We start from the raw sequence: 13834 nt of genomic DNA, 5'->3' as shown, positions 1-13834 counted from the left end.
CTCATCCAAATCCTATGGAGCACCCAGGAGTGTGCACCTTCCTAGAAGTAAAACAAACCTTCAGAAATGTATCCTCCACCCGGGTTCCCCCCAAAGGGTAAGAGCTGCGAGGAGCTTAGGCTAGGATGTGATGATTGTTATAGAATCCATATGAACCATACATTTAGTGGTAGATTTCAACTTCAGGAACAGGGTTGGTAGAGAACTGAGCATTTTACACAAGTGAAATGTTCACTCATGTGACTCCTCCAGGTTTCCATATCCTACAGCAACGTTAGCACTTATGCTGAAGAGCACTGTTGCTTTACAAAGGGACATATGTAAAACTTTTATGGCTTATTTTTAGTATTTTTTGTGTGTAACCTGATATCATTAGAAAAGTTTCCATGGCCTATATAAAAATTTCTATGGAAACAGGGATTTTTTAAAGAAGTAACGTCCCTTGCAGTAATCTATGCTGAATCCTGCTTATGGGCTGCATTCAGGTGGTACTCAAGTTTTTTTCATTGTTGGCTTTTTTTAAAGCAAAGTCATAGTATCACTAAGAATCCATTAGAACTACACTGACTGAAATCAAAATAGTATACCAAGTTTTAGATGTGGTATTGCTTGGTCTTAGCTTGACAACTGCTAAATCAGCAGTGTATAAGGTAAATAGTATAAATGGAAAATAAACTGCATAGAGTGTGAACACTAAAGTAGATATTTCAAGTGTTGCATTTTCAATATTCTAACAAATTATAAGTAACCAAAATAAATGGTTTTAAAAACGACAACAGCTGTTTAATATACTAATACCACTTTCAACAAGATGGAGGGCTGGCAAACTAATGGACATATGTAACCATGAGCATGGCGATAGGCATTGTCCCCATCAGCTTATCGTTAGGTATGTAACATGAGCTTGGCATCAGGTTTGCACACTACTTTCTATGAATGTAACATACTCCTCAGTCAGCTCCACCATTCTCTACGAAACAGTTTACCCGCCCATTTGGCTTGCCTTTCTTCTGCTGCACTCCCAACAGATGGAGTGCAAAAATCTGTGGCTAGTTAGCACAACACTCCTGATGTATTTTTTTTCCTAAAACGTGTGAGCCCAACTGTGTCTTTGCACCTATTATAGTTAAAGGATTTCTTAGAGGCAACATCATCTGATGACAAAACAAATTCTAGATTATGTCCTGGAGGGAACTCATTGTTTAATCAATATTTTGTATGGGTTAAAAAAAGAAATTTACGAGACTTTGAGAAGATGTCTCAGTGAACAGACAACTGGAAAATGGACTTGAGCAGTAATTCACTCTGATGTAAACATGAAAGGAGAAACTTTTCAAAATGTATTAAAATGTATAAAGTTTATTCAATGCAATTTGTCGGTTAATTTTTGCAGTTTCCTTTTGCATAAGGCTATATAAAAACAGACAAGAATTCTGAAGGACTGTGGGAAGGGAGGTGAATTTCTAATAAGCATTTTTATACCAATATATTCCAATTCTCTGTCTTCCACCTTACAGCAAAAAATCTTAATAAAGTTCCTACAGTGATAAGAATTGCTGTACATAGTACCCATTCTTTTGGCAAACATTCTAATCACAGTCAGGTACAACAGGATTTATCATTCTGTTCTTCATTCTGATGATCTGCAACCACTTCCTGTACCTTCCCAGGTGGCAAAAGAACCAGCTAACCCCTAGCCCATGTCAAAACTGTAGGTTTCCTCTTACAACATCCATAATACAGCTACATATTTTCAATGTAAAATTCTATAGCAAAGTTAAAATATTAGACACATCCATAGGTAATGATGGTTCAGTGGTTAGGGCACCAGCATGGGTGTCAGGAGACCTGACTTTATTTCCTTGCTCCACCACAGGCTGTGTGACCTTGGGTATTTCAGCTAGTTTCCCTGTGCCTCCGTTTCCCATCCATAAAATGGGGATAATAGCCCTTTCCTACATTGCAGGGCTGTTGTGAGGAAAATTCATGAAAGATGGTGAGGCGCTCTAGTAAAGAGGATGGAAGGAGGGGCCTACAAGTATGAGAACTAGCTAGCATAAAATAAATTGAGTTCAGTATTAATTTAACACAAGGGATACTGTTTTTATTCTAGTAGTCATTTTTAATGCAATAAAAAAACCCTCCATTTTCATATTTTTGATGCTTTTGCATGGAGAGTTCTGCAGAATCTATGTTTCTTGCTGCAGAATTTAGCCCAAGCTTTCTCTAGGGCACTTGGGCCTTTACTGCACTGAGCAAGTACAATCAGCAGGAAGCTTTTCCTGTCAGTGTCCAGCTGTAAGCACTCCTCCCTGGGCAGTTGGGCTTTGTCAGTGGCAAGCACCTAACTCACAAATGTGTTTTCTTTGATGCTTTATACAAGTAGAGTTACTGGTTAATTCTGACTAATTATTCTGAGTTTTTCCACCAGTGCCAAACTAGTAAATTACAGGCAGTGCTATAAGATGTCTGTATCTGGTCTAGCTATGCCTATTTTGTGTTGGGGCTTAATCCGTAACAATAGGACAGTTGTTTTGATATTATTGTTTTGACCTACCCGCCAATAAGTGGGTTTGTGTAACTTAATAAGTTGTTTAACATGAAGCTGTAATTAAGCATAAAGGTACTACAGTGGTAGGTCCTCCAAAATAAGTAGTAATGAATAAAAATAGCATTAAAGGGGCTAAGGCCCAGAGCTGCAAAGATATTTTGGCATCTAGGATGGGCTCCATGAAGGGACTCAGGTGCCATGACACTCAGCGTTGCCATGCCTAACTTTAAGGTGCTCAGAAAATCCAGGAACACCACTGAATCCACAAAGCCAAGTCAGGCACTTCGGCTCCCTATACAGAGAAATGGGAGAGAGAGGCCTAACAATGTACTCCACAAAAGCCAAGCAGAGAGCTGCCTAAACTAGCCAATGCAGGAGGAGTATGTGCTAAGCCCTGGCTCGCTCTCAGAGATTGATTAGGGAGCCACAAACAGGCATCTGCCAGCAGGATTTGGATGGCTTAGGTTCCCATGGTGTTTCTTATGGCCCCGAGTTAGGCAACTGCCTCACTCCACACAAAACAGCCAGAGGAGGAGGGGGTGCTCACCTCATAACATTTACCCTAGTAGTTTGAGCACTCACCTGGCCTTTTTTCACCCCTGCCAGAGGGGGAAAAAGGATTTAAACAGGAGTCTTCCACATTTCAAGACAGGTGTGTCACCACTGAGTTTATGATGTGGGGCTTCCTTAGTCTCTCCTGTTGAAGCTGTTGCACTGTGAATAATGAATGAGTGATCAGAACAGGGGTTGTGTACCCAGCCTCTCACCTCCCATGTGGATGCCCTAACCCCGGGCTACAAAATTCTTTCCCTGGCACTCTCTCTTGCTGGCCCAATGACTAGTTAAATATTTATTCTCAGTGGACCAGTCATTGGCCCAGAGAGAGCGAGAATGCATATGTAATCCAGTGGTTAGAGCATCCACCTGGAGGTGGGCATCCTCCTCCAACACCTCTTGCATTATTTATCCAAAGTGGAACAGGTTCATCAGGACAGACTGAGGGAATCCCACAGCCCACTGCTTAGAGAGCTCGCCTGAGATGTGGTATACTCCTGTTTAACGAGAGGCAGGTGGGACTTGAACCTAGGTTTCCCCTTCCCAGGTGAGTGCTCGAACTGCTGGGCTAACAGTTATAAGGCACTCGGACATGTGGGGGCCTGACCTGGTAGGCATGCACCAAGTGCACCTAACAGGTCTGTTCCCATTCAAAATCTATCGTCCTCCATTTCATGAATCGCTACGGGGTGTAGGCAGGAGATAGGTGTCCGGACACTTAGATGGAGGCAGCAGTGCTCATGCCCAGATGCAGAAACATAGGCACCTAGGGAACTTTCACTCTGGAAAACTTAGGTGCTGTGAGAGTTTAGATGCCTACAGGGTTTGGTGGGAGTTGCGTGGCTCCCAGTGGACCCAAAATTTAGGTGCCTAAAACAGTGACTCAGTGCTTGAGTATTTTCGTGAAATCCCTTCCCTAATTCCTGTTGACATTAATGGGAGTTAGGCACCTAAATACCTTTGAGGCTCTGTGCCTAACACCCTATAAGGCCATTAAGTCCCAAATTCTGCTAATCCAGATGGGTGCAAGAGGTTCATTATTGACGGCTCTTCACAGAGTAAGGGGTCTGCATTTAGGTGACTCGTGGGCTTCAGGAAGAGGAATTTTTTCGACCTATCAAGTAGCATCATGTATTTGAGAAAGCTGGAACCATCTTTAAGATTTCTTTTCTTTTCATAGTCCAGCTGGCATATAGCCAAGAGTAGCACAAATTTCCCAGTGCCAATTACAATCACACTAAAAAAGGCTTTCAAGTGAGTATCCTGGTCCATGCAGTACAAGGAGCTATTGTTGGAGTGGGATATACGAACATATTTCACTTTTGTACAGTTAACAACTCTGATGACAAAGAATGTTATAAATCAGTAATCTTGGAGATTTCGCATTAATTATTGTGATTTCTTTCATGAATCCCAGTAATAAGCAAATCTACATACGCTTTGCCAGTGTAGAAACAAAGGATTTTATCAGTTTAACACATTTTGCACAGGACTCATACAAAAAGCACAGCCTTCGTGGTTTGTGTTATTGCAAGAACAAAATTGCATAGACTCTTTGCTGGCACTACCTGAATTCACCAAACAATGCTTTTGTCTTATCAAATAGTTCAAGTAATTCCTTAAACTGAATTTCACAAACTAATGCAATTTGCACTGCTAGCAAATGTTTACATGTATTAAGAGAAAATCATAGAGCTAGGAAATATTAACAATTACATAATCAACTGACTGAATAACAGTTCAGTGGTGCAAATAAATCCTTTTGATTTTTTTTAACTCACTATATGGCTGACTTCCAAATGTCATTTCCAGAACATTTAGTTTAGTTCAAACACTTCTGTTGAAGTTAAAATTTTAATTGTGCTCTTTTGCTTTTTTTCCTTACAATCTAGAATTCTGGATGCAAACTTGTTTCCCAGATTACAGTGATTGTTTTTAAAATCTTGGAAACTCTGCTACAAAACAATATAAAATTCAGTGAGACTAGCCAGAGAAAATGTGGCATAGTTAGGTACTTTATTGACAGACATGACTGTATTCCTGGCAAGTTGAATACCGACCAGCTGCTGACAAGTAAAGCTTTCCATCTGGACAAACACAGATCTCGTAGAGTTCCTGAGACCTATCAGACCCACCTCTTGTCCCTTCAGGCAATTTTGGCAGCCGCACAGTTTCAGCATCAAGCAAAAGCTGTATAGGAGAAAACAGGACAAATGGGTTTGTTAGAGGTAGCAGTAACAGAGTTTAAGGGGTTAAGTTTTCAGAAGCATCTAAATGACTTAGGCTATTAAGAACCATTTTCAAAACTGACTTAGGCACTTAGACCCAGATCCTCAAAGATATTTAGGTATCTAAATCCTCTTGACGGTGGAAGATAGGCACTGAGGCCCAGATGCACAAAGGTACTTAGGCACCTAAATCTGGGGTTAGGGGCCTAAATCCCAGTTTTAGGCTCCCCTGCAATTCACTGAACCCTGTGTACACCTAACCTCACTCGGTACCTACGTTCTTGTAATCAGAGTTCCCTCCGCATCTATGTTCCTGTCTCTGGGCATATGTACTGCTGCCTCAGTCTAAGCATCCAGGCACCTGCTTGCTGACCAATTCCTAGAGAGCGATTCACAAACCAGGGAAGATAGACATTTGCTCACCTAACTCACATGTGGGGCCCAATCTGATAGGCATACTCAGAGGCTGTCTACCAGATCGGGTCTCTCAGGTAAATTCACACAAAACAGCTGGCTCGGGGCATGGGGAAAGGAAGAAGGAAAAGGACTCCTAGCAACTTTTAGCCCAGTGGTTAGGTTTCTCACCTGGGATGTGGGAGAGCCTCAATCCAACTCCCCTTTCTACCTGATGAAAAGAAAGGATTTGAACAGGGATCAACCAATTTTTAGGTGAATGCTCTCATCACTGGGCTATGGGATATTCTGATGAGGTGTTTTCTCAATCTCTCCTGTTTAAGTTTCACTGTGGATAACTAGTTAAAGAGTTATTGGGGGAGGAGAACAGAGTGAGAGAGAAAACATAAGTGTGAGAGTGACTCTATAGCCTGATGGTTAGGGCACTCACACCCAATGTGGGAGTCCCAGAATCCAGTCCCCCTGCTCCAAAAGAGAAGGTTACTCACCCTGTGCAGGAACGTCGAGATGGTGTCCCTATAGGTACTCCGCTCCAGGTGTGCTTGTGCTCCATGCATCTCATACTGGGAAATTTTAGGAAGCAGCATCTATCTTGCCTGCGCATGCACCCCCTGCAGTCTTGTGCCCTGCACCCAGGCTATATAGAGCTGTGTGGGCAAACCATCCTCAGTTTCTTTTCTACCGCAGAGCCTGTTGTAAAGAACTCCAAAGTAGAGGAGAGGAGGGCGCATGGTGCAGCACCAATAGGGACACACATCTCACAGAACCACAGTTACTGCACAGGGTGAGTAACCTCTTCTTCTTCGAGTAGTGTCCCTATGGGTGCTCCACACTAAGTGACTTTTGAGCAGTACCGTCTACAGAGGGGTGGGGTTTCGGCGTTGAGTCTAAGACCAAAGACAGACCAGGAGAGCCAAATATGGCAACAGAAGCTTAGATATGAGTAACTGCGTATTTCAGCAAATGTATGAATGGAGGTCCAAGTCACGGCTCTACATATTTCCATGGTGGGAACATTCTTAAGACAGGCTACTGAAGTAGAGCAGGATCTTGTGGACTAAATTAATACTCTAGAGGTAGGTTGAAGATCCTGAGACTGATAGCAGTAGGTAATTCAGCCAGATACCCATTTAGGGAGTCTTTGCTTGGAAATCGGAGATCCCTTAGTTCTCTCCACAATGGAGAGAATAGTCTGGGAGATTTCCTAAATGGCTTGGTCCTGTTTAGTTAAAAGGCTAATGCCCTCCCGACATCAATGTAATGTCACATCTCCTTTATCCAGGGGTGGCTTAGGGTGGAAAACTGGAAGGTGGATAGGTTGATTTATGTGGAAGTCCGAAGTCCTTATTCTTAAAGGAGACTGTGAAGGGGGGGTATGCCATCAGAGCCCCTCTCTTACCCACTCTTTGAGCAGAAGTAATGGTTACTAGAAATGCAGGTTTTATAGACAGGTGTAGAAGGGAGCAGGTGGCCACAGGTTCAAAGGGAGGCCTCATAAGACATCTGAGTACCAAGTTGAGGTCCCATGCCAGTTTAGGGCACCTGATTTGTGGGAAGAAGTTGTCCAATCCCTTGAGAAACCTCCTTATAGGATGAGTGAAGACCTAAAAACCCTCTACTGTATGATAGAAGACCGTAATAGCTGCCAAACACATTTTTATGGAGTTTAAAGTTAATCCTGTCATTTTTAGCTCTAAAATGTAATCTAGTACAAATGATAATGGGGAGGATGGAAGTGAAAAATATTTTAGGTCACACCATTGTTTTAATTTAATCTACGTTTAGGTATATGTGTCACAAGTAGATTGTTTCCTGCTATGTAACAGCACTCTCTTCACATCCTCAGAACAGGTTGTTTCTAACCCCGTGAATTGTGCCTTGAGTCAAAGAACCCCAAGGGTTGAGGTGATGGATCTGACCGCCATCATGAGTAAGGAGATGGGAGACAGTCCAGAAAGTGATCAGTTGACAAATAGTGACCTGAGCAAGCTAAGGAAACCATGTTTGTCTTGGCCATGTTGGAACTAAAAGAATAACTTTGTCTTTGTCTTTCCTTATCTTAAACAGCACCTTGGATATCAAGGAGTTTGGGAAAATGCAAACAGAAGAACTAGACTCCAATGAAGCAGAAAGGCATCTTCCAGGAAGTGGTGACCCAGACTGCCTTTCAAGCAGAACTGGGAGGAATTCTTTTACTTGGCTGTGGCGAACAGGTCTATCTATGGGATGCCCCAAAACTGAAATATGCGGTGGAGTACAGTGGGATCTGTCTCCCATTCATGACATTGAGGGACACGCCTGATGACGGCATCCACTGTGTTTTGTACACCTGGAGGGTAAGCTGCTGAGATGCTGATCTGGTTTCATATGCACAAGTTCCAAAGCCTCTCTACTTTGATGCAGAGGGAAGGCAATCTCACTCCCCCTTGACAGCTTATATAAACCTCACTGATCAGAAGGAGGAAATGGATTCAGGCATTTCTGATTGCCCTGAGTTCCAGCAAGTTAATGTGTAGGGTGCACTCAAGAGGAGACCACCTGCCTTGAATAGTATGAGGGTCTAATCGAGCTCCCCATCCCAGTACAGATTTATCTGTTGTTATTACTGATGTTGGGGATGGCTGAGTGAAGGGGAACCCTGCGCAAACATTGTGAGGGTTCTTCCACCTAGTCAAAGGATATTTTTTACTACCCAAGGCATGGAGAGTAGTTTGTTTAAACTCTGTTTGCTTGGCAAATAAACAGTTCTGTTCCACCCTTGGAGGCAGCACATGTGAAGTCTCACACGATTTATTACAATAGTGCCAACCTCCATATGTCCCAATAGCTGAAGATAGTTTCTGGCGGATGTTTGAGGGCTGACTTGTACTGTAGTGACTAAATTGATTAGAGTTATGAACGAGTGCGAAGGGAGGAATGCTTTGGCTGTTACTGCATTGAGATAAACTGCTATGAACTCCAGAATCTGCACCAGGATTAAGGTGGACTTTCAGGTGTTTAATTGTAGTCCCAGCCTGAGAAATAGGTCTACAGCCCTCTGAGTGGCCATTGAAACTTCACTGAGGGACCACTTTTTGGCAAGCAATCATCATGTTATGGGAAAATCAGTGATCCTTGTCTGTGAACATGAGCCGCTACCAGGGAAAGAACTTTTGAGGACACTCAGGGTGCAGACAAGAGACTGAACTGGAGCACCGTGTATTGAAAGTGCTCTTGACCGAGAGTGAATTGTAGGAATCTTCTCTTATATGGAAGTAAGAATCTTGAAGGTTGAGGGCCAAAACCCAATCCCCTTGGTCCAATGATGCAATTATTGCTGCAAGAGTTATCATATTAAACATCTGAATCTTTATGAATCTTTTGAATAATCTAAGATCTAGAATAAGTCTCCAACTACCATTCTTTTTTGTAACCAGGAAATACCTGGAATAAAATCCCTCCCCTCTGTGTTGTGTGGGAACAGGTTATATAGCACCCAGATTCAGGAGAGAGTTGATTTCCTGTCGCAAAATGTGTTCATCAGAGAGGTCCCTGAGGAGAGATGGGGAAGCGGGGGGTAGGCTCAGGGGAGGGAGGTAAAGTGGATGGAATATCCTGTAGAAATGATCTTCAACACCCATTTGTCCATAGTGATATGTTCCCAATTCTGCCAGAAGTGAGAAAGGTGGTCACCAAAGCAAGGAACACATGGAGATTACTGCAGCAGGTAAGAGTGGGGATGGCAACTCAGCACCTTAACCAGCCCATCAAAATTGTTTGTGGGTAGTGAGGTTGATACCTAAGAAGTAGCTGGTCTCTTCTTCTGGGACTGTTGTCTCTTATGCTGGGGTATGTAATGTCTCTGGGAGGCAGGAAACTGGGTTGGATGAGATCTCCGTGCTATCTGGGCCTTACTGAACTTTCTTTTTTGTGCAGGGGTGTAAATTCCCAGAGAGTGCAAAGTGGCTCTATAGTCTTTTAAGTTATGAAGAGATTCATCAGTTTTTTCCACAAACAACTTCAATCCATCAAAAGGAAGGTCCTCAATTGTATTTTGGACTTCCCTCAGAAAACCTAGGCGCTGAAGCCAGGAGGCCCTCCTTGTGACTACTGCCATGGAGACAGAAAGAACGGCTGTGTCAGTGGCATCAAGAGAGGCCTACAGAGATGTTCTTGCAAGCAGGTGGCCCTCTGCAAAGATCACCTGGAATTGGTCCCTCTGGTCTGTTGAAAGATGCTAAATAAAAGCATTCAACTTGGAATAGTTAGTTTGGATGTATTTCGCCATGATTACTTGATAATTGGCAATCCTAAATTGTAAGGTAGCCGATGAGTATGACTTATGGCCAAATAAATCAAGATATTTTAGGTCTCTATCATATGGAGCTGATTTAGTGTGGTGCTATCTGCCATGTTCATTCACAGCATCAGCCACGAGAGAGTTGGGGGATGGATGCAAAATAAAAATGCAGATCCCTCTGAGGGAATGTACTGTTTTTTGTCCACTCTCTTACAGGTAGGTGGTGTTGTGACTGTGGTATGCCAAATTATTTTTGCAGGGTCTAACAAGGTCTCATTAATAAATAGCATGATTCAGGCAGATAAAGAAGTGCACACAATGTCAAGTAATTTATTCTAGGACTCCTTACCTCTTCCAGTGGAATTTGCAAGGAGTCAGCTATCCTTTTAATGAGGTCCTGGAACTGTTTAAAATCATTGGCCAAGGACAGTGGAGGAGGCAAGACAATTTCATCTGGGGAGGAGGAAGAGATATTACTTGTAGGGGTAGAGAGTTGCAGGTTGTAGAGATTTCTGGGTCCAATCTCACTGCCTGATCCTCAAAGGTCTCTTGTGGATCAGGAACCCTACAGAGAAAGGCTGGTGGGGATTGTCTGTTCTTCTCCCGGCAAGAAGCATTAGAGTACATGGAGAATTGTTGGCGGTATGTCATCCAAGGATCCTGGTACAGCCACTGAGGTGGTACATAAGACATGGGAGGAGGCAACCAAGGGTATCCATACCAGCGGGTGGAGTGTGTCTCTCACAAAGATAGTCTGACTTTTTAGAGGTCTCAGGATAGAAGGTTCCTTGATAATGGAAGGGAGAGCCTTGGACAGTAATGTGGGCATCGTCCGCCTTCTTGTCACTTGGTAGAGGTGGAGCACTCATAGAGATAAGGCTGAGAGGTGCTCAGTACTGAGAATGGGTCAGTGCCGAACTGGGGAGATTCAGGTGTTTCTGTTACTGCCAAGTCTGAGGAAATCAAAACTCTTGCAGTACTGTAACAGTGGATGGTACTGATGAGGTAAGTTGGGCAGAGGTAACTGTGGCAGAAGGCACCGATGGTACTGAAAATCTCATGCGCTCTGATGCATGGCCAGTAGGTGTTGGTCTGGTCCTTTGCGAAGCGGAAGTGCTGGGTACCGAGGTCCTAGTGTCTGTCCGTACCAATTTAGAAGAGCTGGTCTTCTTCTTTCTGCTGCTCCAATCACTCGATGATACTGATCTTCCAGAGCTAGAACCCTGGTCACAGTACCTGAAGAATCTACAGCCTCGTGGGTACCAAGTTGGAAATTGATAGGTGCTGAACCAGTTGTCTGAATTGGAGACTGTCTCTTTGCGGTAGATTCTCTACCCAGAGGACTTAAAGACCACTTTCTAGAGTCTTTTTAACAGGAGTCCAGAGATTTCCTCTTCAGTGCTGTAGGGCAGTGCTGTGCTGAGGAGGTTGAAGTGGTTGACCTGTTCAGAGACCATTGTAAGGGGGAGGAGGTCCTCCTGGCTGGGGTCAGAAGCTGGTTAGAGTGAGCTCTCCATTATGAGGAGATATAGTTTAAGTTCCTAGTTCTTTCTGGCCCTTGATTTTAATTGCGGACACAAATTACACTTTTGGAGAACATGTGACTCTCCAAGGCAGCAGACACACCAGGAGTGTCTGTCTCTGACTGGGATAGCCTCTCGACATGAAAAGCAGCATTTAAACCTAGGAGAACCAGGCATACCCTCCCAAGGTTGAAGTCCCCTGAGGGGAAAAACAAAAAAACAAAAAGCAAAAAATAGGTGAAAGGACAACAGTCCTTATCCTAAAAGTATAAGTAAAATCTTTTAAAAGTTTTTTTTAAAAGCTATAAAAATTATTACAGCTAACTAACATGAAGGAAATTTTAAGAACTAACACTAACTAGTAAGAATGAGATAAAAATACAGTTGAGGTAAGTTCAACTTGGACACTGTTGAGGTTCCATCTCAGGCCAAGGCGGTTGAGAAGGAATGGTACAAGGCATAAGGCTGCAGTGGGCATATGTGTGGGCTGAACAGACACTGCTACCTAAATCTCTGATCTGAGGTGCATGGGGTGCAAGCACATCTAAAGTGGAACACCCATAGGGATGCTACTAGAAAAAGAACTCTTTAGCTCTCCACAGTGCAGCAGCTTCAACAGGAGAGATTGAGGGAGGCCCATGGTCAGATTATCCCATAGCTCAGTGGTTTGAGTTCTCATGTGGAAGTTGGCAGATGTGCATTGAAATCCCTTCTCCTTCTCATGTGGAGGGGAACTTGAACTGGGAGTCTCCTGCATCTCACGTGAGTACCCTAACAACTGGGGCTAAAAGTTATGAGGCAGCACCTTCTCCTTGTCAGCACAAAAATGCCTTAGGTGCCTATCTTGAAGAGAGGGTTCACAGCTGAGAATCACTAACAGAGCTAGGTGCCTAAGTCCAGGCTACAGTGAAGTGTTTCTCTCCAGGAGTGGCAGGGCTTAGCACACACCCCTCTTGTTAGCATCTCCCATTGGCTAGTTTAGGCAACTTTCCACTTAGGCCATGTATACATTACCACTTATGTTGGTAAAACTTTTGTCACTCAGGAGTGTGAAGAAAGCACACCCCCCCCCCCCGAGTGACATAAATTTCACCAGCATAGGTGGTAGCGTGCAGAGCTGTGTCAGTGGGAGAGCATCTCCCGCCAACACAGCTACTGCTGCTCATTGGGGTTGGTTTAATTATTTTGATGGGTGAGCTCTCTCCTGTCAGCATAGAGCAGCTGCATGAGAGATCTTACAGTGGTGCAACTGCATTGGTACAGCTGTGCCGCTGTAAGCTCTCTAGTGTAGACATAGGATTAGTATACTGGCTTTTGTGAGTTACAGTCTAAGATACCTGTCTCTCCTCATTCATGGTAGATGGAGCCTAAGCACCTAACACAGACTTTGTGGATCACAGTGCTGTTCCTGTGATTTTCTAAATGCCTAAAAGTTAGGTGGAGTGACGCTCAACATCACAACACCTAAATACCTTAGTGAATCCAAGCCTAAGTGCTTTGGAAAATCTCACAAAGGTGCCTATCTGTAGGCACCTAAATACCTTCAAAAATCTGTCCCTTAGATCTCATTGAAAGTCAGCAGAATTTAGGCTTCTAGGGGGCAAGATCCACAAAGGGACTTAGGCATCTACCTGCCACTTTAGGAACCTAAATCTAATATTTAGAAAACACTGAGATCCTCTAAACACCCACTCAGCTGCCTCTGAAGCCTGTTCCCCAGGTGCCTAAGTTTTTTCCAGTGGGCATGCGCAAAACCACCTAAGTCCTAACACCACCTGCTCAGGGCCCTAGCTCCTGCTTAAGCCCCAGCAGGATACTCAAACTAGGCGTTCCCTGGCCAGTCTTGCCTGTGGGGCTCAATTGGATAGCACACCTACTAGATCAGGCCTGCATAAAATACCCTGGGGATACCAAGATAAGGAACTTTTCAGGCTAAGGCATATGTGTGTTCCTGAATACCCAACAGCCAGGTAGTCACCTGAGATGTGGAGATTGTTTTCAAATCCTTGCTCTGCCTCATCTGAAGCAGGGACTGGAACATAGGTCTCCCGTATCATAAATGAGGTCCCTAATCACCAGACTGTAGGATATTCTGGGCTGTAGAAACTGCTCCACTATGTACAAATACTTTAATACTCATTGGGCCAGAGAGAGGAAGCATGAGAATGAATGTTTAGGGCTCTCACCTAGGAGACTGGTGTTCCAGTCCCTGCTCCAATGAATATATATTTTATCAGTGCTTAATTTGTGGCTGGAGCACCTCTAGGGTTGGCAGTTCATCACC

At 43.7% G+C, this 13834-nt stretch overlaps 1 protein-coding gene across 4 annotated transcripts in view; it reads right to left on the bottom strand.

Moving 5' to 3' along the window:
• Positions 1-1429: 1429 nt before the first annotated feature.
• Positions 1430-13834, bottom strand: part of SGCG (sarcoglycan gamma) — a 138610-nt gene continuing 126205 nt past the window's right edge. For 2 of the 4 annotated variants that reach the window (XM_074958434.1, XM_074958444.1), the window contains one exon: positions 1433-5296. In XM_074958434.1, coding sequence (XP_074814535.1) covers positions 5123-5296 — 174 coding nt within the window. In that variant the 3' untranslated portion in view covers positions 1433-5122. Of the gene's footprint in view, positions 5297-13834 lie in introns of all 4 variants that reach the window. The other 2 variants (XM_074958453.1, XM_074958431.1) reach the window with 2 other exon arrangements.

Source organism: Natator depressus, chromosome 1 (assembly GCF_965152275.1).
Source record: "Natator depressus isolate rNatDep1 chromosome 1, rNatDep2.hap1, whole genome shotgun sequence".
In the NCBI taxonomy this organism is placed as follows: Eukaryota; Metazoa; Chordata; order Testudines; family Cheloniidae; genus Natator; species Natator depressus.
Note: the sequence above shows the minus strand (reverse complement) of the source record. Positions and strands in the feature narration are given on the sequence as shown.